The sequence below is a fragment of the Pelophylax lessonae genome, assembly GCF_965119305.1.
Source record: "Pelophylax lessonae genome assembly, chromosome: 4".
In the NCBI taxonomy this organism is placed as follows: domain Eukaryota; kingdom Metazoa; phylum Chordata; class Amphibia; order Anura; family Ranidae; genus Pelophylax; species Pelophylax lessonae.
In genome coordinates this window covers 616,902,668-616,924,998 of record NC_138771.1, presented here as the reverse complement: position 1 = coordinate 616,924,998, position 22,331 = coordinate 616,902,668, and the positions used below count along the sequence as shown (strand labels likewise).

The window sequence follows — 22,331 nt, the reverse complement described above, 5'->3', positions numbered from 1 at the left end:
TAGGGAATGTACAGTGCAGTGTACAGAATGAGGAGGTGTGGAATAGGGAATGTACAGTGCAGTGTACAGAATAAGGAGGTATGGAATAGGGAATGTACAGTGCAGTGTACAGAATGAGGAGGTATGGAATAGGGAATGTACAGTGCAGTGTACAGAATGAGGAGGTATGGAATAGGGAATGTACAGTGCAGTGTACAGAATGAGGCGGTGTGGAATAGGGAATGTAAAGTGCAGTGTACAGAATGAGGAGGAGTTGAATAGGGAATGTACAGTGCAGTGTACAGAATGAGGAGATGTGGAATAGGGAATGTACAGTGCAGTGTACAGAACGAGGAGGTGTGGAATAGGGAATGTAAAGTGCAGTGTACAGAATGAGGAGGTGTGGAATAGGGAATGTACAGTGCAGTGTACAGAATGAGGAGGTATGGAATAGGGAATGTACAGTGCAGTGTACAGAATGAGGAGGTATGGAATAGGGAATGTACAGTGCAGTGTACAGAATGAGGCGGTGTGGAATAGGGAATGTACAGTGCAGTGTACAGAATGAGGAGGAGTGGAATAGGGAATGTACAGTGCAGTGTACAGAATGAGGAGGTGTGGAATAGGGAATGTACAGTGCAGTGTACAGAATGAGGAGGTGTGGAATAGGGAATGTACAGTGCAGTGTACAGAATAAGGAGGTATGGAATAGGGAATGTACAGTGCAGTGTACAGAATGAGGAGGTATGGAATAGGGAATGTACAGTGCAGTGTACAGAATGAGGAGGTATGGAATAGGGAATGTACAGTGCAGTGTACAGAATGAGGAGGTATGGAATAGGGAATGTACAGTGCATTGTACAGAATGAGGAGGTGTGTAATAGGGAATGTACAGTGCAGTGTACAGAATGAGGAGATGTGGAATAGGGAATGTAAAGTGCAGTGTACACAATGAGGAGATGTGGAATAGGGAATGTACAGTGAAGTGTACAGAATGAGGAGGTATGGAATAGGGAATGTACAGTGCAGTGTACAGAATGAGGAGGTATGGAATAGAGAATGTAAAGTGCAGTGTACAGAATGAGGAGATGTGGAATAGGGAATGTACAGTGCAGTGTACAGAATGAGGAGGTATGGAATAGAGAATGTAAAGTGCAGTGTACAGAATGAGGCGGTGTGGAATAGATAATGTAAAGTACAGTGTACAGAATGAGGAGTTGTGGAATAGGGAATGTACAGTGCAGTGTAAAGAATGAGGAGGTATGGAATAGAGAATGTAAAGTGCAGTGTACAGAATGAGGAGGTGTGGAATAGGGAATGTAAAGTGCAGTGTACAGAATGAGGAGGTGTGGAATAGGGAATGTAAAGTGCAGTGTACAGAATGAGGAGGTGGGGAATAGGGAATGTACAATGCAGTGTACAGAATGAGGAGGTATGGAATAGGGAATGTACAGTGCAGTGTACAGAATGAGGAGGTGTGGAATAGGGAATGTAAAGTGCAGTGTACAGAATGAGGAGGTGTGGAATAGGGAATGTAAAGTGCAGTGTATAGAATGAGGAGGTGGGGAATAGGGAATGTACAATGCAGTGTACAGAATGAGGAGGTGTGGAATAGGGAATGTACAGTGCAGTGTACAGAATGAGGAGGTATGGAATAGAGAATGTAAAGTGCAGTGTACAGAATGAGGAGGTATGGAATAGGGAATGTAAAGTGCAGTGTACAGAATGAGGAGGTGTGGAATAGGGAATGTAAAGTGCAGTGTACAGAATGAGGAGGTGGGGAATAGGGAATGTACAATGCAGTGTACAGAATGAGGAGGTGTGGAATAGGGAATGTACAGTGCAGTGTACAGAATGAGGAGGTGTGGAATAGGGAATGTACAGTGCAGTGTACAGAATAAGGAGGTATGGAATAGGGAATGTACAGTGCAGTGTACAGAATGAGGAGGTATGGAATAGGGAATGTACAGTGCAGTGTACAGAATGAGGAGGTATGGAATAGGGAATGTACAGTGCAGTGTACAGAATGAGGAGGTATGGAATAGGGAATGTACAGTGCATTGTACAGAATGAGGAGGTGTGTAATAGGGAATGTACAGTGCAGTGTACAGAATGAGGAGATGTGGAATAGGGAATGTAAAGTGCAGTGTACACAATGAGGAGATGTGGAATAGGGAATGTACAGTGAAGTGTACAGAATGAGGAGGTATGGAATAGGGAATGTACAGTGCAGTGTACAGAATGAGGAGGTATGGAATAGAGAATGTAAAGTGCAGTGTACAGAATGAGGAGGTATGGAATAGAGAATGTAAAGTGCAGTGTACAGAATGAGGAGATGTGGAATAGGGAATGTACAGTGCAGTGTACAGAATGAGGAGGTGTGGAATAGGGAATGTACAGTGCAGTGTACAGAATAAGGAGGTATGGAATAGGGAATGTACAGTGCAGTGTACAGAATGAGGAGGTATGGAATAGGGAATGTACAGTGCAGTGTACAGAATGAGGAGGTATGGAATAGGGAATGTACAGTGCAGTGTACAGAATGAGGCGGTGTGGAATAGGGAATGTAAAGTGCAGTGTACAGAATGAGGAGGAGTTGAATAGGGAATGTACAGTGCAGTGTACAGAATGAGGAGATGTGGAATAGGGAATGTACAGTGCAGTGTACAGAACGAGGAGGTGTGGAATAGGGAATGTAAAGTGCAGTGTACAGAATGAGGAGGTGTGGAATAGGGAATGTACAGTGCAGTGTACAGAATGAGGAGGTATGGAATAGGGAATGTACAGTGCAGTGTACAGAATGAGGAGGTATGGAATAGGGAATGTACAGTGCAGTGTACAGAATGAGGAGATGTGGAATAGGGAATGTACAGTGCAGTGTACAGAATGAGGAGGTGTGGAATAGGGAATGTACAGTGCAGTGTACAGAATGAGGAGGAGTGGAATAAGGAATGTACAGTGCAGTGTACAGAATGAGGAGATGTGGAATAGAGAATGTACAGTGCAGTGTACAGAATGAGGAGGTGTGGAATAGGGAATGTACAGTGCAGTGTACAGAATAAGGAGGTATGGAATAGGGAATGTACAGTGCAGTGTACAGAATGAGGAGGTATGGAATAGGGAATGTACAGTGCAGTGTACAGAATGAGGAGGTATGGAATAGGGAATGTACAGTGCAGTGTACAGAATGAGGAGGTATGGAATAGGGAATGTACAGTGCATTGTACAGAATGAGGAGGTGTGTAATAGGGAATGTACAGTGCAGTGTACAGAATGAGGAGATGTGGAATAGGGAATGTAAAGTGCAGTGTACACAATGAGGAGATGTGGAATAGGGAATGTACAGTGAAGTGTACAGAATGAGGAGGTATGGAATAGGGAATGTACAGTGCAGTGTACAGAATGAGGAGGTATGGAATAGAGAATGTAAAGTGCAGTGTACAGAATGAGGAGATGTGGAATAGGGAATGTACAGTGCAGTGTACAGAATGAGGAGGTATGGAATAGAGAATGTAAAGTGCAGTGTACAGAATGAGGCGGTGTGGAATAGGGAATGTAAAGTGCAGTGTACAGAATGAGGAGGTGTGGAATAGGGAATGTAAAGTGCAGTGTACAGAATGAGGAGGTGGGGAATAGGGAATGTACAATGCAGTGTACAGAATGAGGAGGTATGGAATAGGGAATGTACAGTGCAGTGTACAGAATGAGGAGGTGTGGAATAGGGAATGTAAAGTGCAGTGTACAGAATGAGGAGGTGTGGAATAGGGAATGTAAAGTGCAGTGTACAGAATGAGGAGGTGGGGAATAGGGAATGTACAATGCAGTGTACAGAATGAGGAGGTGTGGAATAGGGAATGTACAGTGCAGTGTACAGAATGAGGAGGTATGGAATAGAGAATGTAAAGTGCAGTGTACAGAATGAGGAGGTATGGAATAGAGAATGTAAAGTGCAGTGTACAGAATGAGGAGATGTGGAATAGGGAATGTACAGAGCAGTGTACAGAATGAGGAGGTGTGGAATAGGGAATGTACAGTGCAGTGTACAGAATGAGGATGTGTGGAATAGGGAATGTACAGTGCAGTGTACAGAATGAGGAGGTGTGGAATAGGGAATGTAAAGTGCAGTGTACAGAATGAGGAGGTGGGGAATAGGGAATGTACAGTGCAGTGTACACAATGAGGTGTGGAATAGGGAATGTAAAGTACAGTGTACAGAATGAGGAGATGTGGAATAGGGAATGTAAAGTACAGTGTACAGAATGAGGAGATGTGGAATAGGGAATGTAAAGTACAGTGTACACAATGAGGAGGTGTGGAATAGGGAATGTACAGTGCAGTGTACACAATGATGAGGTGTGGAATAGGGAATGTACAGTGCATTCCCTATTCTATAGGGAAGGGGTTAACATTAGGGGCAAATCAAAGGGTCAATTGTGTTCCCTGGGGGTGCTTACTCACTGTGGGGGAGGTGCTTTGACTGGGGGAATGTAAAGATCCCTCTCCCTTAGCAGGAACACAGGATCAGCACATTCTCCTCTCACAGAACGGCGGTCTGCCTTGTTTACATAGGCAGATCGCTGTTCTCCCTTTCTCCTGAATTATCGGCGGGTCCCGGCGGACATCGCGTCCGCCGGACCCGCTGTGTCCAATCACAGTGGGAGGGGGGGTCGCCGGCGGCACGTGCTCCAGACCTGGAAGTGTCAGGTCACATACTAGGCATGCAATCTGTCACAGAGCGGCTATCCAGCTGCGGTAAATGTATATGGGGGCGGCCGCTAAGCAGTTAAAGAAAGACAATGTACAAAGGGGACAGTGTACAAAGAGATTACATGGGGGGGGGGGGGCAATAAAAAGAGGAGCAATGAGGGTACAGTAACTGCATCATTACAGATACAATGAATACCACCCCGAGAACATGGGCACTCGCACAACACACAGATATATGGACACCAATAATATTCAGAGTGACCAAAATAAAAAGGGGAAAAGGGGGAGAGGATATCTCACCCAAATTACTATGTAGTTCCATAAAGTTGAAAACGGGTATAACCCCAACCGTAGGTGCGTACAGGGCCGCTAATAAGGGGGGACCAGTAGTCCTCCAGTAGGGGGCCCAGGCACACAGGGGGGCCCCAACAACAGCATTGGGAATCGGTGCTGTCGGGCAGAGGGGCAATTACAGAAGGATCCCCTCCCTGTGTGCCCCTCTTTCCCTGTGCCACCCTCCCTCCATGTTCTGCCTGCCCCTGACCCCCCCTTCCCTCCCTGGTTGCCCCCCTTTCCCTGTGCCATCCCCTCTCCCTGTTCTGCCTGCCTCTGACCCCCCTCCCTTCCCCTTGTGCCCCTCTTTACCTGTTCTGCCCCCCCCTCCCTGTTCTGCCTGCCTCTGGCCCCCTCTCCCCTCTCTGTGTGCCCCTCTTTCCCTGTTCCGCCCCCCCCTCCCTGTTCTGCCTGCCTCTGACCCCCTCTCCCCTCCCTGTGTGCCCCTCTTTCCCTGTGCCGCCCCCCCCTCCCTATTCTGCCTGCCTCTGACCCCCCTTCCCTCCCTGTGTGCCCCTCTTTCCCTGTGCCGCCCCCCTCCCTATTCTGCCTGCCTCTGACCCCCCCTTCCCTCCCTGTGTGCCCCTCTTTCCCTGTGCCTGCCCCCCCTCCCTGTTCTGCCTGCCTCTGACCCCCCCTCCTCTCCCTGTGTGCCCCTCTTTCCCTGTGCCGCCCCCCCCCCCTCCCGCAGCGCTGCAGGCTTCCCTGCACTGTAATAAAATAACAAATAGCAATAAAAAAATAATTAAACATTGTAATCATTTAAAAAATTGTAAAATATAATAACTGTAAACATTTTTAACTTTTTTTAAAACAAAATGTAAATTCTTTTAAATGTAAAAAAACAATAAAAAATTACTTATTCACACGGGTTCTCTGTTATGTTTGTGTCCGTAATAATGATTTTCGTGTATTTTTTGTGAACATATTGGGGGGGCCCTGCCCGGTAGGCTGTACGGGGCCCCATGATTTCTAACAGCAGCCCTGGACCCCTATATTCCCAGTACAAAATAGAAGGAAGAAAAGAAAAGAACAGGAGAAAGAGAGGGAGACCCAATCAGCACGTAAGACCACGGGACCCAAAAGACAAGAAGAACAAAAATAAACTAAAGGCTAGAAAATGGAGAGGAGACAAAGAGAGAAATGAGGAAGAAAGAGACCGGAGGAAATAAGAGATCTGGAAAAATCGAAAAGTTTCCGATGCTGGCATCTTGCAGTGGGACCGCGAGGGGTGCTGATTCGTCCCTTTTATGAAGGCACAAAAGCAGTTGTTTTAACCACTTGCCGACTGCCTAACGCCGATCTACGTCGGCGGTCAGCCCCTCACAGGCAAAGTGACGTAGGGCTACGTTGCTTGCTTGTGAGGGTCTAGGGAGCGAGCGCGCGCTCCCGGAGGCGCGCTCCCGCTCCCGCGTGGTCACGGACCCCCCCGCGCGTGTGACCAGCGGACCCGATGTCCGCCGGTCACTCGGCGATCGGCGGGGGGGAAGGAGAATGTCAGGCAGCTTGTGTAATCAAGCCACCTGTCATTCTCCTCGCTGTAAAGACACTGATCACACGGATCTAGTATGTAGATCCGTTGATCAGTGTCCTTACAGCTCAAGCCACAGCCAATCACAGTAGAAAGCACGCCCCTAGGGACACACACAGCCCCTCCCTCCCAAATAAAGTTAACCCCTTCACTACCAGTGTATTTTTACAGTAACAGTGCATATCTATAGCACTGATTACTGTAGAAATGTCACTGGTAACCCCAAAAGTGTCACAAATGTCAGTCAAGGGTCCGATCTGTCCGCCCCAATGTCGCAGTACCGCAAAAAAAATCGCAGATCGCCGCCATTACGCGTTAAAAAAAAACAACAAAAATGACAAAAATCTTTCTCTTTGTTAGTAAACGCGATAACTTTTGCGCAAACCAATCAAAATACGCTTTTTGCGATTTTTTTTAACAAACATATGTAGCATAAAACAAATTGGCCGAAAATGTTAAAAAATTTTGATTTTTACATTTTTTTTGGGGGGAATTTCATATAAAAAAATGTGAAAAATATTGCTATTTTTGCAAAATTGACGCTTTTTTTTGTTTATAGCGCGTGATCAAAAAATCGCACAGGTGATCAAATACCACCAAAAGAAAGCTCTGTTTGTGGGAAAAAAAGAACGCCAAATTTGTTTAGGTACAGCGTCGCACGACCGCGCAATTGTCCGTTAAAGTCACACAGTGCCGAATCGCAAAATACCCCCTGGTCGGAATGGGGGTAAAATCTTCCGGGGCTTAAGTGGTTAATAGAGCGCTCCAAAACAAATAAATTCATTTTTTTCAAGTTTACATAAAAACAGTAAAAAAAAAAATCATAGAGCTTAGGTAAGAAGGTTAAGGTAAGAAATTAACATTAACACAAATCAGATCTCCTGCCCTGCCAGACAGGGGAGTGCTATGCAACTGAGCTGTGTAAATCTGAAGACTGGATGGACAGAAATACACATCCTTTGGCAAATAAAATAGCTCTTGTATATCGATTTAATTCTCGTGCCTAGAGTTAACGATTATTCTTGCTGCTTACAAGCTCATGTCAAGTAGCGTGGTATAAAAGCAGAATAGAACTCATGCATTAATAAAACATTGACGTGATTTTTGCTAGACTATAAGCAGCTGCCCCAATTTCTGCACAGACAAGTATGAATCAGTTGTTTATAAAGACCAATGAAAAAAAAGACTAGAAATGACATCACTGGTTGCTAGGTAAGACTGGACCTCGAAGGTTGTATCACGAAGTCTGTGCTTCTGTTGATTTCTGCCCGTGTTTTACAAAGTTCTGGCCTGAAAGGATTTGCCCCCTTAATGACCAGGCCATTTTTTGCGATTCGGCACTGCATTATTTTAACGGAAAATTGCGCAGTCATGCAACACTGTACCGAAATAAGATTGATGTCCTTTTTTCCTACAAATAGAGCTTTCTTTTAGTGGTATTTGATCACCTGTACAATTTTTATTTTTTTGCGCTATAAACAAATAAATAGCGGCTATTCTGAAATAAAATAAAATAAAAAAAAAAAAAAACAATATTTTTCACTTTCTGCTATACAACATTCCAAAAAACAAAAAATTAAAAATCACATTTTTTCATCCCTTTAGGCCAATTTGTATTCTGCTACATATTTTTGGTAAAAAAAAAAAAATCCAAATAAGCGTATTTTCATTGGTTTGCGCAAAAGTTATCGCGTCTACAAACTAGGGGAAAGATTTATGCCATTTTTTTTTTTACTAGTAATGTCGTCGATCTGCAATTTTTAGCAGGACTGCGACATTGCGGTGGACAGATCGGACCCCTAACTGACATTTTTTACACTTTTGGGGGGGACCAGTGACATTACTACAGTAATCAGTGCTAAAAATATGCACTGTTACTGTAATAATTACACTGGCAGGGAAGGGGTTAACCTAGTGGTGATAAAAGGGTTAAGTGTGAGCCTAGGGGAGTGTTTACTAACTGTGGGGGAAGGGGCTTGTGAAATGATCACAGAGACCTGTGATCCTATATAGAAGGATCACAGGTGCTCTGTGATCATTTCAGAGAGAAGAACGGTCAGATGTGTTTACAACAGCCGACCGTCCTTCTCTCTCAGCGGGGAGCGATTGCGGATGGCCGGCGACAACCAGTGCAGCTGGTCCTAAGCATCAGCATCCCTGCTGCCTAGTGGAGGTGGGAGCGCGCCGGCGGCGGCACGTGCACTTGCCCCCCAACACCATGGGCGTGACCGACATAGGGCTACGTCAGTTCACGCAGGAGAGGCTGCCTGCCGTAGTAGATCTGCAGCAGGCGGTCTTAATGGGGTTAGGGAGGACCAAGACTTTTTAAAATAAATGTCAGTTTTTTTTATTATGTTTATTTTTTATTTATTTTTTTTTACAATTTTTTTTAGGAGCACTGTTAGGGGGATTTTGGGACAGAAAAAGGGACTTAGGACAGAGATTCCCGAGTCCCTCTCTCTGCAGTCTCAGCTGCACTGGACAGTGAATGAATAGGAAGCGCTCTGTGCTGAGCGGCTTCTTGTTCATTCACAACAAGAAGCATAAAGTTGGCCAGGTGTGTAGGGATAATTAAAATATTGTGATTAAGAGCCGGTTCACACTACTCCGACTTGTCAGGCGACTTGGTCACCTGACAAGTAGCTCCCAATGCTGTGCAATGGAACCGTTCTAATCAGAGCGACTCAAGTCGCTCCGACTTAGAAAAAGGTTCCTGCACTATTTTTTGGCAAAGTCGGAGCGACTTGCATTGACTTCTATTATGAGAAGTGGTTTGCAAGCCGCGATGAAGTCGCACTGCATCGGTGACTTCAAAGTCGCCCAAAGTCGGGGCGACTTTGAGTCGGATTAGTGTGAACCGGCTCTTAGGGTCCTTTCACACAAACGATCCGATCAGATCCGCCTGTCAGTTTTTTAGGCGGATCTGATCGGATCCTCCATGCATCCCTATGGGGCAGCGGATGTCAGAGGTGACATTTCCGCTGACACCCGCTGACAGCCGCATCCGATCCTGTTCGTAAAAAAATGTACGGATGGAAACCTTATTTTCCATCCATCCAGGGGATTGGATCGGATCGGATGAGAGTGGGCAGGTGGTCCGCTCTCATCCGATTCCCCATAGAGAGCAGCGGAGAGTGCGGAGACGGAGCTGTCATCCGCCGGCTCAGCGGGGATTGGCAGATCGATCCCGACCAAGCAGAGAACGGTCTGCACCAGACAGCGGACTGCGTGAAAGGAGCCAAAAAAAAAAACATGTTTTCTTTAATACAATGAACTATTTTTTTCCAGTTTTTATTCCATTCTGATGGAAATTCATACTATGTGGCCAAATATTTGTGGTGAGGAAGTGATCTAAAGATTTTTCGTATGAGATTTGTTGTATTGGTTTTATGATATATTCCTTTGGACCTCTTTGTTGGAATTAGCGCACCATTATCCTCAGAATTCATTTTATTATTAGTGTGAGATCACTAGTTAAAGCGGTAGTATCGGAGTATACTTAACTTTTACCTACAGGTAAGCCTATAATAAGGTTTACCTGTAGGTACAATTAATATCTCCTAAACCTGCACAGTTTAGGAGATATTCGCCCTGCATGCAGAGTTTCTTGATGGCTACTTGCCGGAAAGTGACTCCCGCACGCATGCGTGGGAGTGATGTCATCGCGGCTCCGGCCACTCACAGCGCGGGAGCCCCTGAACCCAGAAGAGACGCCGAGGGAGCATGACAGCTCCCACAGCGGTGTCCGGGCGTCTGCGTTGGGGCCAGCGTTTTAAGGTAAGTATTTCATAATGAGTTAGTATGCGATGCATACTAGCTCATTATGCCTTTGTCTTGCAGGGTTTGTTTTTTGGCGAGGATACAACCGCTTTAAATGGTTACAGTTGGTTGGTATATACACTCATTTCTTATATACACATATTTTATTTTGTTATATTAAATATCATTTTCACAGAGTAGCGCACAAGTATTTTTCTCACACACCTACACTACTTTGACTTGATGAATATTTGAAAGTACTTCAAAATGTATTTTTCGTTTTAACAATCAGTTTTGGGATGAATGTCATTTCAAGATTAAAATTCACATTTATTGTTCGAAATTTGTTTGTTCGAGAAAAATTTTCTCCTTCGAATCGTCTTGCAAATTGGGTTGAAAATGAACGTTGAGTTGTCCTCTACTAACGTTCTTAAAGCTAAAAACGAGTGTTCCTGAAACTAAAGCTGTCAAAACAAATTAAATTCCTGTAATGTAGAGCCAGCTTTACCCATGTTTTTACCTCCAAGGTATAGAAGTCCAGACAAGTCGTTGCAGCGCTCTTCTATTCTTCATCCAATCCACTTAGGATACAAAGTAACAGTATCAGTTTCCTCAGCAGAGGACGTAAGAGCAAGGTATGCCTAAAACTGTTGCTGTTACTTTGTATTCTGTGTAGACTGAATTGAATTAGCCTCCGTTCACGCCAGTGTAATTTGTCGTGCAATTTGACAGTTCCAAACCACCGGACAAGTCACACCGCCATTGTCGGCAATAAAAACGGTCAAATTGCCGCAACTCATGTTGCAGAAACTTTGTAAACGTTTCCTGAACTCTTTTTTTCCTGCATCATTTACAAAGTTTTACCCAACAGCAGTGTTCATTTCATCGACTAAAATGTTTTCGTTGACTAAATTAACACAATTTTAGTCAACTAAAATACGACTAAAACTAAAACAATTCAGATGACTAAAATACGACTAAAACTAAAATGGGCATTTTAGTCATAAGACTATAACTAAAACTAAATTAAAAATTGACATCATCAAAATGAACACTCCTCCGCTGGCCATTTCTAAATTGGCAATGCAATTCCATACAGAGCATGTAATAATCGCACATTAAAGTTTAAACATGTATTGCACCACTGCATACACATAAGTAAGGGGCATCTACTAAGCTGCTGAAAACTAAACAATTAAGAAAAGGGCTTTTCTTATTGTTTTCCCTAATATTTAATGTTGGTAATATATTCAGGTAATATAAATATATATATATATATATATATATATATATATATATATATATATATATAATATGTGCAATGACATTACAGCCAATGGAGTTTACAGTTTTTGGGGTTTTTTTGTATTTTAAAGTTGCACTTCGGTTTGTCAAAAAGCAATATTTCTGTTTGTTTATGAAACTTGGTTTTATTTATAAAGATGTTATATATCACAATGGCTTAGTGCCGGTTCACACTACCGTGGCACGACTGCACTGCGACTTCGGCGCAACTTGCACGGACTTAATATAATGAATGTCTATGCAAGTCGCCCCGAGGTCGCCCCGAAGTAGTACAGGACCCTTTTCTAAGTCGGAGCGACTTGTGTCGCTCCTATTAGAACGGGTCCTGTAGCAGTCAATGGACCGCGAGGGACCGCTACTTGTCAGGCTGACAAGTCTCTCTAGTGTGAATGGAGCCTAAGTCGTGGCGACTTGAGTCGCTCCTATTAGAACGGTTCCCGTAGCACTGCATGGACCGCGACTTGTCAGGCTGACCAGTCGCCTGACAAGTCGCGGTAGTGTGAATGGGCACTAAATCTGTGTCTGTAGTGCATGTTCAAACCTTATAATAACATATTAGATTTTTACTCCAGGAGTATACGATTTGTTTGGAAATGCTAGAGAAATGTTTAAATAATGCATTACAATTAACCTAAACCTATTCGATTTGTAGTTGACTAAAATGTATGAGATTTTAGTCGACTAAAATGTAATGGAGATTTTAGTCAACTAAAATAAAACTAAAACAATTCAGATGACTAAAATATGACTAAAACTAAAAATCGCATTTCAGTCAAAAGACAAAAATACAACTAAAGCTAAAATGGCATTTTAGCCAAAAGACTATAACTAAAACTAAATCAAAATTTGCTGCCAAATTTAACACTGCTCAACAGGCAGGTTTTCTTGTAACAAAATTACTTCTATTGCTAAACATGGGCACAAACATATATATGTGTATATATATACATATATATATATATATATATATATATATATATATACACATATATACACACACACATACATACATACACACACACACATACATATATATATATGACAAGTTGTTGCAGCACATTTCTATTCTTAGCCCCTGTTCACATCGCCGCTGCTTGCTGAAGTATTTTTCCACTGCGGATTGCATTGCGGCTTGCGACTTCATACAACAGAAGTCTATGCAAGTCACAATGAAATTGGCAAAAAAAAAATGAGTGCAGGAAACGTTTACAACGTTTCTGCAACTTTGCGTTGCGGCAATTTGAAACTTTGTAAACGTTTCCTGCACTCTATTTTTTGCCAATTTCATTGCGACTTGCATAGACTTCTGTTGTATGAAGTCGCAAGCGGCAATGAAATCAGCAGTGAAAAATCGCACCGATGTTCGGCTTTGAAATTGCGCTACTTCAGCAAGCAGCGGCGATGTGAACAGGAGCTAAGAATAGAAATGTGCTGCAACAACTTGTCATATATATATATGTATGTGTGTGTGTGTATATATGTATATATATATATATATATAATATATGTTTGGTGCCCGTGTTTGGCAAGAGAAGTATTTTTGTTACAAGAAAAGCTGCCTGTTGGGTATTGTACTTGAACAAGTCCTGCCTTGTCTACATTGTACAGTGACATACCTTCCAGCAATCTGCACACCAAAAAATTGTCTAATTTACAACTTAACAACATCTACAAGAATACAATTTATTGCTTAGTTGTAGCGCTTTTGCAATTTTTTTTTAAATTTGGCAAGGTGCGGAATATTTAACAACCCTTTTATCACGATGAACATTTACCCTACATCATGGCTGGAACCCTTGCTGGACAACCGACAATGGATTTAACGCAGCTGTGGACTCTTTTTAAATGAACCCGGTGGCCTCTTCGGTATACACAGAAGTTATTTTGCAAAGATACACATTTTTTTTACTTACTTTTTTATTATTATTAATATTATTTGTGCAGTTTTATCTTTTAGATTTAGCAGGAATTTTTTGAGATTGTTTTTGAATTGGCATGAATTATAAACCTATTCTTTGTACTGATCCTATTGCTTTTTCAGATGCAGCAGTAATTATAATTCTATATTTATTTATTTATTACAGGTACCTATATAGCACCATCAGTTTACACAGAGCTTTACATACACACTCACCGGCCGCTTATTAGGTACACCTTGCTAGTACCGGGTTGGACCACCCTTGCCTTCAGAACTGACTTAATTCTTGGTGGCAAAGATTCAACAAGGTGTTGGAAACATTCCTGAGAGATTTTGGTCCATAGTGACATGATAGCATCACACAGTGGCTGCAGATTTGTTGGCTGCACATCCATGATGCCAATTTCCCGTTCCACCACATCCCAAAGGTGCTCTATTGGATGAGATCTGGTGACTGTGGGGACCATTGGAGTACAGAGACCCCTTTGTCATGTTGAAGAAACCAGTGGTGAGATGATTGGAGCTTTGTGACATGGTGCATTATCCTGCTGAAAGGACCCACCAGAAGATGGGGACACTGTACTCATAAAGGGATGGACATGGTCAGTTTAAACTATGCTCAAATGGTACTAAGTGGCCCAAAACGTGCCAAGAAAAAATCCCCCACATCATTACACCACCACTACTAGCCTGAACTGTTGATACAAGGCAGGATGGATCCATGCTTTCATGGTGACCTTTCCAACTAAATGTTGCAATTGAAATCAAGACTCATCAGACTAGGCAACATTTTTCCAATCTTCTATTGTCCAAATTTGGTGAGCCTGTGCAAACTGTAGCCTCAGTTTCCCGTTTTTTGACTGAAAAGGTGGCAACAGGTGTGGTCATCTGCTGTTGAAGCCCATCTGCTTCAAGGTTCAATGAGTTGTGTGTTCAAAGATGGTATTCCGCATACCTTGGTTGTAACGAGTGGTTATTTGAGTTACTGTTGCTTTTCTATCATCTCAAACCAGTCTGCCCATTCTCCTCTGACCTCTGACATCAACAGGATATTTTTGTCCACACAACTGCCACTCAATATTTTCTCTTTTTCAGACCATTCTCTGCAAACCCTAGAGATTGTTGTGCGTGATAAAATCCCCTTAGATCAGCAGTTTTTTAAATACTCAGGCCAGGCGGTCTGTCACCACCAACCATGCCACGTTCAAAGTCACCTAAATCCCCTTTCTTCCCCATTCTGATGCTCGGTTTAAGCAAGTTGACTTCACCACATCTAGATGCCCGAATGCACTGAGTTGCTTCCATGCGATTGGCTGATTAGCAATTTTTGTCACCAAGCAATTGAACACGTGTATCTAATAAAGTGGCCATTGAGTGTATATTGTACATTCACATCAATCCTTGCCCTCAAGGAGCCTACAATCTAAGGTCCCTAAAGCCCCGTACACACGCGTCGATAATTGGCCGTGAATTTTCGGCCAATGTCCAATCGGCCGATTTTCGGCTTGTTAGTATGATGCTTCCGACAACCGACTCCGACTTTTCGGCCGAAAAAAATCTGGTGTGCAGGCTATAAAATTTTTTTTGGCCGTCAACAGAACGGCCGATTTTCCGTCAGTCAGTACAGATTTCGGCAGACAAAAATCTGATGAGCAAGACTAGGCATGCTCAGAGAAGAAAAAACACACGGAAAGTAAACCATTACATGACATCACTTCTGAAGTAGATTTTTGTTGGCCGAGAAAATTTGTGACAGTCTAGGCACATTCCAACCAACAAAACGACACTCTGGACAAAAGTCGGACGATCGGTCGGCCGATAATCGTTGCATGTGTACGAGGCATAACTCACATTCATACATACATATACTAGCGCCAAGTTAGACAGAAGCCAATTAACCTACCAGCATGTCTTTGGAGTGTGGGAGGAAAACTGAGTCTTGCACTTGCAAGATTTGGCTTGGGGGACTTTTTGCAAACTAAACAAATAGTAAGCATATGGTTTAAACGAGATGATACTAAGTTCTCCAACCACATACCCTGATGCCATAATCATAAAAGTAAAACAAACCTGATAGAAACTAAAACACACTCTCTTACAACCTGTGTCAACAGGCTTTCGTTCACAAGGTTTTTGCATACCAATGCAATTCTACGGGAGAGCAAAATCTACTTGAAACATATTAGACGTAAGTCAACTGCAGGTCAGAAGGAGGTATACTGTAGATCAGATGAAAGTCCACTATAGGACAGAAGGACGTCAACTTCAGAATAAATCTACGTCAACAGTAGATCAGAAGAAGGTCAACAGTAGATCACAGGAAAGTCCATTATAGGTCAGAAGGAGGTCAACTTCAGATTAAATTGAAGTCAACTGCAGATCAGAAGAAGGTCAACAGTAGATCATAGGAAAGTCCACTACAGGTCAGAAGGAGGTCAACAGTAGATCACAGGAAAGTCCACTATAGGTCAGAAGGAGGTCAACTTCAGATTAAGTCAAAGTCAACTGCAGATCAGAAGAAGGTCAACAGTAGATCACAGGAAAGTCCATTATAGGTCAGAAGGAGGTCAACTTCAGAATAAATCAAAGTCAACTGCAGGTCAGAAGGAGGTAAACTGTAGATCACACGAAAGTCCACTATAGGTCAGAAGGACGTCAACTTCAGAATAAATCAAAGTCAACAGTAGATCAGAAGAAGGTCAACAGTGGATCACAGGAAAGTCCACTATAGGTCAGAAGGAGGTCAACTTCAGATTAAATCAAAGTCAACAGTAGATCAGAAGAAGGTCAACAGTGGATCACAGGAAAGTCCACTATAGGTCAGAAGGAGGTCAACTTCAGATTAAATCAAAGTCAACTGCAGATCAGAAGAAGGTCAACAGTAGACCATAGGAAAGTTCACTATAGGTCAGAAGGAGGTCAACTGCAGATTAGACTAAAGTCAACTGCAGGTCAGAAGGTCAACAGTAGGTCACAGGAAACCCACTATAGGTCAGTAGGATGTCAACTTCAGAATAAATCAAAGTCAACAGTAGATCAGAAGAAGGTCAACAGTAGATCACAGGAAAGTCCATTATAGGTCAGAAGGAGGTCAACTTCAGAATAAATCAAAGTCAACTGCAGGTCAGAAGAAGGTCAACAGTAGATCACAGGAAAGTCCACTATAGGTCAGAAAGAGGTCAACTGCAGATTAGACTAAAGTCAACTGCAGGTCAGAAGGAGGTCAACTGTAGAACACATAGAAATCAACTGCAAATCACAAATAAGTCAACTGCATGTCAGAAGGAGGTCAACTGCAGATTGGAAAGAAGTCAACTTCAGCTTACAAAAATGTCAAAGGCAGGTAAAATGCCCCAGTAAGTGAATTTTAAATGATCTCAGAGGAGTTTTAAACTGATGTCATACTGATGCCATCAACACAAGCCCAAAGCCTGCCAAAACAGGTCCTTATAGTGTCCCAATATCTCTAGCTGCCAAATAAATGCAGAAATGGGACATTCTGGACTAGTTCTCATAGATGTTTGGCCCCTGTATGGTCACAGATTTAATGACACTTGATCACTTCACCACTACTGCTGTATGGGCTTGTTGGACATTTCAGTATTAAACAATGGCTATTAATATAAAGTTTCCCCCTTTTAAGCTTTAACATTCTTTTGAGAAAACTTTCCACAAGATATTGTAAAGTGTCTGAGAATTTAAGACCATTATGCGAAAAAGAGCATCAGTGAGGTCAGGTAGTGATGTTGGATCACAATATGCTTTCCAAAGGTGTTCAGTGGGGTTAAAGTCAGGGATGTGTTGAAGGCCACTCAAGCTCCTCCACACCAGAGTTAATTTCGTCTACAAAATTTACACTATTTTAGTAAACTAAAATACGACAAAAATTAAAACGAAAACAATTCAGATGACTAGAATAAGACTAAAACTAAAATACATTTTATCCAAAAGACTGACTAAAACTAAAAAAACTTTGATGACAAAATTAACACTGGACTTTTCTTATTTTATTTTCTTAATAGTTAACAGATTTAGGTAATATGTGCAATGCCATTACAGTCCATTGAGTTGACAGTTTTTTTTTTTTTTTTATATTTTAAAGTTGCCCTTCTGTTTGCCAAAAAGCAATAGTTTTGTGTTTGTTTATGAAACTGGCTTTTATTTATACAGACGTTATATATCACAACGGCTAATCTGTGTCTGTAGTGCAGTTCATACCATAAATAATAACATGTTGTTAGATATTTACTCCAGGAGTATATAATAAGTGTGGCAAATCTAGAGAAATGCCTAAATAACGCATTACTAAACACAAACTAAAATAGCGCCACCCATGTGCCAGTGCCAATTTAACTAAAACCATTTGATTTTAGTTAACTAAAATAGGACTAAAACTAAAATAATTCTTGCACTGTTTGGACTATTGTCTTTATTCAGCCGTACCTACTATAAAACTATAAATTCAAATGAGTAAAATACAACTAAAACTACCCCAGGAGTATATAATGAGTGTGGCAAATCTAGAGAAATGCCTAAATAATGCATTACAATTTAACTAAACACAAACAAACTCTAATACAGCACTAATCTCTTGCCAGTGGCAATTTTACCGAAACCCATTAGATTTTAGTTAACTAAAATAGGACTAAGACCCCATTCACACTGGGGCAACGCTACTTGCTGGGGCGACCTCACAGGTCGCGGTGCGCAGCTCGCACCGCGACCTCGGAGCGGCCGGCATGGACTTCATATCATTGAAGTCAATGCAGGTTGCTCCAGGTCGCCCCAAAGAAGCTCAGGACCCTTTTTCTAAGTCGGAGCAACTTGTGTTGCTCCTATTAGAACGGGTCCACAGCTTCTCTATGGCAGGCGACCTACGGCGATCTGCCAGGCGACCAGGTCGCCTGACAGATCGCCCCAGTGTGAACGGAGTCTAAAACTTAAAAATTCTTGAACTGGATGGATTATTGTCTTTATTCAACCGTACCTACTATGAATTCAAATGAGTAAACTAAAACAATTCTGATGATTAAAATATAACTAAAACTGAAACAATTCAGATGATTAAAATACAACTAAAAGTAAAACAATTCAGATGATTAAAATACAACTAAAAGTAAAACAATTCAGATGATTAAAATACAACTAAAAGTAAAACAATTCAGATGATTAAAATACAACTAAAAGTAAAACAATTCAGATGATTAAAATACAACTAAAACTGAAACAATTCAGATGATTAAAATACAACTAAAACTGAAACAATTCAGACGATTAAAATACAACTAAAACAATTCAGATGACTAAAATACAACTAAAACAATTCAGATGACTAAAATACAACTAAAACAATTCAGATAACTAAAATTCAACTAAAACTAAAACAATTCAGAAGACTAAAATACAACTAAAACAAACAATTCAGATGACTAAAATACAACTAAAACTATAACAATTCAGAAGACTAAAATACAACTAAAACAATTCAGATGACTAAAATACAACTAAAACTATAACAATTCAGAAGGCTAAAATACAACTAAAACAATTCAGATGAATAAAATTCAACTAAAATTAAAACAATTCAGATGACTAAAATACAACTAAAACTAAAATGGCATTTTAGTCAAAAGACTATGACATAAACTAAATTGAAATTTGACGTCATAATAACACTGCTCCGCACCAAACTCGTCAAACGATGTTTATACAGAGTTTAGTATGTAGGTAAGTAAAAACTGTATTATGTTCTCTCTAGAAAAAAAAAAAATGTTTTTCTTTTTCTTTTTTGACTGATTGATTTCCCCACTTTTTCTTCTTTGACTGTCATCGAATGTCTATGGACAGCTTTAGTGCCGGTTCATACTGGTGCCCTGCGAATCCACTGCATCGCACCTGACTCGCAGGCAGTTCACACTGCCATATGTGAACTGCTGGGAGTGTCATTACAAAGTTAATGACACCCCCAGATCAGTTCGCATATCGCAGTGCGAACTGCCAATTCGGACAGGAATCGGATCGCATAAGTGTGAACACCCATGCTATCCGATTCTGGTGCGAACAAGAAAAAAAAATCCTGCACGACTTTGGTCTGAATGCGATGCGAATTCAGCCATACAATCTGTATGGCTAAATTCGCATCGCATGTGATTTGCAGAGCAGTGTGGTGCGAATCACATGCAATGTCTGTCATCGCTATAGTGTGAACCGGCACTCAGACCGCCTCTGCAACTTTCAAGGCTCTCAGTGTATACTTGGGGAAAAAAAAAACATGCAACTTGACAATAAAGATATCTACTGTATCTTGCACTTTGTGCAAGTCATAGTTACAGAGATATATACATAGGTAGGTACTTCTCTTTTTCTGAGTAATCACCAGGACAGGAGGGGGGGGGGGATTTGAGAAATCTTGCCAACAGGGGGCTCAGATAGCAATAATAATAAAAAAAACCTGTCTGGGGTACTAACCCTAGAATTCTTCTATCCAAAACTCATAATTGTTTTACTGGAGCTTCACTCTGACAAGGAAAGATTTCTAACCTCTAGTCTTCTTTTTTTTTTTTTTTAACTGACTTATAAATGTGTATATCTATCTATCTATATATATCTATATCTATATACATACACACACATATACATACATCTATACACACACACACACACATATATATACACACACACACATATATATATATATATATATATATATATATACACACACACACACACATACATACATATATTATATATATATTACACACACATATATATATAAATTTGAAAATAGAGTCACTCCTGCTGTTACACATTTGTCGCTGGAGATCGTGTCACTGGTGGGCTCCCATTGTTCCACCAAAACAAACATTCATCAAACGTACATCTTCATAAGAAAAATAGCCTGACTGTCCCATTTCCAGCATAGCATTGCTTGTCACAACTGTTACATTGCATATCACAACTGCAGCTTGATGAAGAACAATGATATGCTTGAAACTGCACAGTCGTGTTCAGTTTTGTATGAAGATGTACATTTCAAGTAACAAGACCTGGGATCCTGTTCCCATTTTTCTTACATACAAATATATATATATATATATATAGCTTTACAGGTGAGGCAAACGGCACTACGATGTTCTTCCAGTGCATGTACCTAGGCCCTCCCAAAGGCCATATGTAGAAACCAGTCCAAGGATTGCTGCACCTACATTTTTTTTTTAAAGAATATTTACATACAAACGAGTTACGTATCGTTCCACACAGCGGTTTCGGGCTGTAAAGTTTGCGCCCTTCTTCAGGTAGAAACAAACATGAAATGACAACACTTTAACATTCTGTTATATTGATACATTTTACACCAGAAGTTAATTAGGTATCAATTAGGCAATTGAACGATACAAAGAAATTTAAACTGAATTTACATACCCGAGTCTGGAATCAGCACCAGAGCCAGGAACAGCGAGATGAGCGGAGGAATCCACATGGTAGAACCCCATTCACTAGATGTACACAATATGAATATATTCCAGTGTCACATGCCTCTAGATGATCGGGTGTGCAGAACTCTGTAGTAAGGAAGCCCAAAGATATTTATATCAGATTCATGAACTTTCTTAAGATTCTCAGTTGTTTGTTTTATTTCCCATGGCACCGAGACTCCCTGCTTCTCTCTTACATTACCTAGAACTCTTCCCCTCTAACTTTTTCAGTCTGTCTCTTTTTTCCCATCTCTCTATCTCTCTCGTGTTTCTTCCTCTTTCTAATGTTTCTCTCTCTCTCAGCTCTCTCTCTCTCTCTCTCTCGCTATCGTTTCTCTCTCATGTATCTCCCTCTCTATTGTGTTTCTCTCTCTCTCAGTCCCCCCTCTCTCTCTCTGTCCCCCCTATCTCTCCCTCGCTCTCTCATTCCCCCTCTCTCTCTGTCCCCCCTCTCTCTCAGCCCCCCTCTCTCTCTCTCTGCCCCCCCTCTCTCTCTCTCTGTCCCCCCTCTCTCTCTCTCTGTCCCCCCTCTCTCTCTCTCTGTCCCTTCTTTCTCTCAATCCACCCTCTCACTCTCTCTGTCTCCCCCCTCTCTCTCTGTCCCATCTCTCTCTCTCTGTCCCCCCTCTCTCTCTGAGTAATCACCCCCCTCTCTCTCTGTCCCCCTCTTGCTCTCTCTTAGTCCCCCCTTCTCTCTCAGTCCCCCTCTTTCCCTCGCTCTGTCCCCCTCCCTCAGTCACCCCCCTCTCTCTCTCTCTCTCTCTCTCTCTCTCAGCCACCCTCTCTCTCTTTAGTCCCCCCTCTCTCAGTCCCCCTTTCTCTCAGTCTCCCTTCTCTCTCTCCTCTCTCTCTCTGCCCCCCTTTCTCTCAGTCCCCTTCTTTCTCTCACTCAATCCACCCTCTCACTCTCTCTCTGTCTCCCCCCCCTCTCTGTCCCATCTCTCTCTCTCTCAGTCCCCCCCTCTTTCTCTGTCCCCTCCTCTCTCTCTCAGTAATCACCCCCTCTCTCTGTCCCCCCTTCTCTCTCAGTCCCCCTCTTTCCCTCTCTCTGCCCCCCCCTCTCTCTCTCAGCCACCCCTCTCTCTCAGCCATCCTTCTCTCTCTCTTTAGTCCACCCTCTCAGTCTCCCCCTCTCTCTCAGTAGTCCTCTCTCTCGCTCAGTCACCCCCCTCTCTCTCAGTCGCCCCCCCCCTCTCTCTCTCAGTCCCCCTCTCTCTCTCTCTCAGTCCCCCTCTTTCTGTCTCTTAATCCCCCCTCTCTCTCAGTCCCCCTCCTCTCTCAGTCCCCTGTCTCTCTCTCTCACCCTCTCTCTCTCAGTCCCCTG

At 42.2% G+C, this 22,331-nt stretch overlaps 1 protein-coding gene across 1 annotated transcript in view; it reads right to left on the bottom strand.

Annotated features, from left to right (window-relative positions):
* LOC309552840 (uncharacterized protein) overlaps positions 1 to 21,146 on the bottom strand; it is a gene marked incomplete at its 3' end in the record, with an annotated part of 66,445 nt that extends 45,299 nt beyond the window's left edge. Inside the window, exon 1 of the mRNA XM_082253749.1 lies at positions 20,955 to 21,146. Within this exon, the coding sequence (XP_082109875.1) occupies positions 20,955 to 21,012 (58 nt within the window). The 5' untranslated portion in view covers positions 21,013 to 21,146. The remainder of the gene's footprint in view (positions 1 to 20,954) is intronic.
* Between the last annotated feature and the right edge of the window lie 1,185 nt (positions 21,147 to 22,331).